Source organism: Amphimedon queenslandica, unplaced genomic scaffold, assembly GCF_000090795.2.
Source record: "Amphimedon queenslandica unplaced genomic scaffold, v1.1 AMPQUscaffold_13251, whole genome shotgun sequence".
Taxonomy (NCBI): Eukaryota; Metazoa; Porifera; class Demospongiae; order Haplosclerida; family Niphatidae; genus Amphimedon; species Amphimedon queenslandica.
In genome coordinates, this window is record NW_003546513.1 from 6,602 (window position 1) to 9,655 (window position 3,054).

Genomic DNA, 3,054 nt, shown 5'->3' on the forward strand with positions numbered 1-3,054 from the left:
AGGGAGAGTAATGATACCATACTCACCCCAATTAATGCACCCTCCTATTTATTACACCTTTACATGGCTTTAATAATAAAAACTTAGCCTCCTGGTCAAGATAATTATATTTTTGGGAGGTGTGTTGTAATTAGACATCTGTTTACAGGCATGTACATTGCTATGCGCCTCCATCTCCTCTAGCTTTCATTCATAACTGTTCCTATCTAAATAATGCAATGTAATCATTTATCAAGAGGTGTATTACACATAATTGGGCCAGTATGGTGATATTATTTGTGCACCAAAGTATTTGGATTGTGCATGCACCTGTCCTGTATCTATTTGGTGATTAATTGTGTTCTATAAATAGGCAGTTGGATTGGAAAGCATGGCATTTATATTCTATAACAGATTCCTGGATCTCAGTGAAGTAAGTATAGCCAAGAGTATAGCTATGATGATATTACTTTTAATTTTCCAATGTCAGGCTATTGAAGAGGGTTCATTGGATATGATTGATAACAGCGATTTTGTTGATACTGATATTCCATTTGAAGTACCACTACCAGAACAACCTTTCATGACAGTAAGGAATCATACATGTACAGTACAGCTGAATCTATACTCTCATTAACATGTATATCCTATACTACAGAAACTTGTTGTAAGAAGTTGTTATCAAACTACTATTAGCTCACTCTCTATTATAGATAATTTTTATGCCCCTTATGTCAATTATTTTTGCTTTATGTTTACACAATAATATACTAACACTTAACATATGTACATGTACACGTACCTATAGGATTACATTATAAAGTGCTTCTGTTTGTTATAGGAGGATAAACGAGAAGAGATTAAGGAATGGGTACTGGCCCTCTCCATGGACAGACAGGTGACTCATAACAGGAATCAATCCATTACCTTATTCCTTTAATCCAGGTGGAACAAACACTACCACTTGATGATGAGAGACAGACTTATGTTGCATCACTGACGTCACCTCATACTGGAGTCACTTTCATTACCTTGCATTGTAAACAGGTCCGGTACTAAGATAAATGTACATGTACATGTACCTTGGCCAAATATCCTTTAGAGAACTTTGTTCTATTATGCATATTTACATGTACTTTATTTTCTGTTGTGCAAAAATTCTTTTTCTGAGAGCAAAGTGTCTGTAGTGATCAAAGTAACCACAGAGTTGCCTAGGGATGGATTGTATACATTATGATCTTTGTGATAGCTATTCTATGTCTGTAAACTGTCTGAGGTACAAGAAACTATGTACATGTGTGTAGGTTATCCAGTATTGAAGCAAAAGGTTGAGTTTAAACGAGGTGGGAGGTGTGCTAACAAAGGGGACTGGACCAAGTTTGTAATGAATACAAAGGTCAGAATTATAAAGTCAAGACACTGAATAATTTCTCTCTCTCTCCCCCTTCTCTCTCCACAGGCATCTCAAAATGAAGAGTGCTTGGATGTTGTTCATTTTATAACCAAGTGGTGTGGTCAACCACTTAATCCAGCTCACACGTTCTAAGACATTAAAAGTTTACTGCATATGCCATTAACAGATACATCACTTAAGATTATTCTATCAAAAAAAGTTTTTTAAAACATTGCAGCAAAAATTAATAATTATGTTTTAGAAGTAGAAGCAGCCTCTCAGAGTGCTCCTTATTTCAGGCATCTGGTGATATATGCACGTTTCTGTTTTCCCATCCTTTTCTATTTCAACTCTCTTGGACTCACCTGCCACTTTATGATTAACAACCAGCAGTATCCTTTCAATGCTAAGCTTTGATCCATGGTTTATAATGGCATTGGACAGGGCTGTAATGTAGTGAGAGCCAGTATACTTGCCTCTCAAGGCTCTATTATTCTCCACTGTACTGAAAGCAAATAGGAAATCAGCTTCTGGAGGTAATGCAATAGAGTGACCATCAGGAACCATTACCTCCTCTTCTTCTCTGATACTGGGAGGAATTGCTAAATCAGACACCATTGGCTCTGGTATTCCAGCCCCTCGACATGCTTGAAAGACAAATATTTTTGGTTTCCTATGAAGCTTGTCACAATTAACTATATTTGCCAGTTCGGTGACAGTAACTGTTTTACCATCAAGATCAACTCCTTCAATCCCTGCTGGATTACCGTGAGACAGGATACAGCAAATGAAGCTATCGTGGTCACCAATGACATCTTTTTGAACTACTTTTTTTACAGCATCCTTGATTGCATCAGCTTCCAGGTTTTTCATGGTAATAACTTCATATCGATATTTGTCAAATGCTTCTTTAAGCTTTTCTTCATCTTCTTCTGACGAATCTCGATCCTTACTTTTATCTAGAAATTTAACATTGTTAATAATCAATACAATGCCACGATTCCTTCCTGGGTTGGTTGTGTAGTGGTACACAATATCCTCATCAGGTTTTTTCTTTTTTGACCATGGCCAATCACTGGTTACCTATTATTGGACATGAGGATAATAATCATTAGTGATGCACCGATACCGATACTAATATCGGTATCGGCCCATTTTTATCAAAATCGGTTGATATCGGTATAGCCAAAAAGAGTTACCGATATAAGAATTGTTGTAAAGTATAATGATTCTTAATAAAAATAATAATCACATCTACAAAATGACATGAAAAAAACAGTTTGAGTACAAAGAAAGCAGAAATGCTACTGTTTTAAAGAAAGAACCTACCAATTTTTAACTACCGTAGGGCACCTTTTTTTCGAGGGCTATAAATTTCGCGGATTTCGCGATTTTTTAAAGATTCGCGAAAATTACTTTCGCGAAAATCAAATTAATACGGTACAAGATGGCAGACGGCATAAATTCGCGAAAATTAAATCTGCGAAATAAAAATCCACGAAATTTATAGCCCTCGAAAAAAAGGCGCCCTACGGTATTAACATTAATGACACTAATCACTGATTGTTGTTAAGGTTAAAAATTGAATATTTTTATTCTCAAAAATATTTTCATAAAAGTATTGGTATCAGCCATGTTAATGCAATTTGCACAAAATAATCGGCTGGTTAATATCGGATTTG

General features: G+C 35.8%; 2 protein-coding genes and 1 long non-coding RNA gene across 3 annotated transcripts in view; 2 read left to right on the forward strand and 1 right to left on the reverse strand.

Moving 5' to 3' along the window:
- Positions 1 to 1,038, forward strand: part of LOC109584070 (intraflagellar transport protein 172 homolog) — a 7,602-nt gene extending 6,564 nt beyond the window's left edge. Inside the window, exons 9-12 of the mRNA XM_019999638.1 lie at positions 353 to 412; positions 470 to 568; positions 821 to 877; positions 925 to 1,038. Of these exons, the coding sequence (XP_019855197.1) occupies positions 353 to 412; positions 470 to 568; positions 821 to 877; positions 925 to 1,038 (330 nt within the window). The remainder of the gene's footprint in view (positions 1 to 352; positions 413 to 469; positions 569 to 820; positions 878 to 924) is intronic.
- Positions 1,039 to 1,113: 75 nt separating this feature from the next.
- LOC109584074 (uncharacterized) lies at positions 1,114 to 1,607 on the forward strand. Its single transcript, XR_002185835.1, has 2 exons — positions 1,114 to 1,375; positions 1,439 to 1,607. It is a non-coding gene; the product is annotated as an uncharacterized LOC109584074 (long non-coding RNA).
- Positions 1,548 to 3,054, reverse strand: part of LOC105313667 (caspase-3-like) — a 9,121-nt gene continuing 7,614 nt past the window's right edge. The window contains exon 4 of the mRNA XM_019999658.1: positions 1,548 to 2,455. Coding sequence (XP_019855217.1) covers positions 1,631 to 2,455 — 825 coding nt within the window. The 3' untranslated portion in view covers positions 1,548 to 1,630. The remainder of the gene's footprint in view (positions 2,456 to 3,054) is intronic.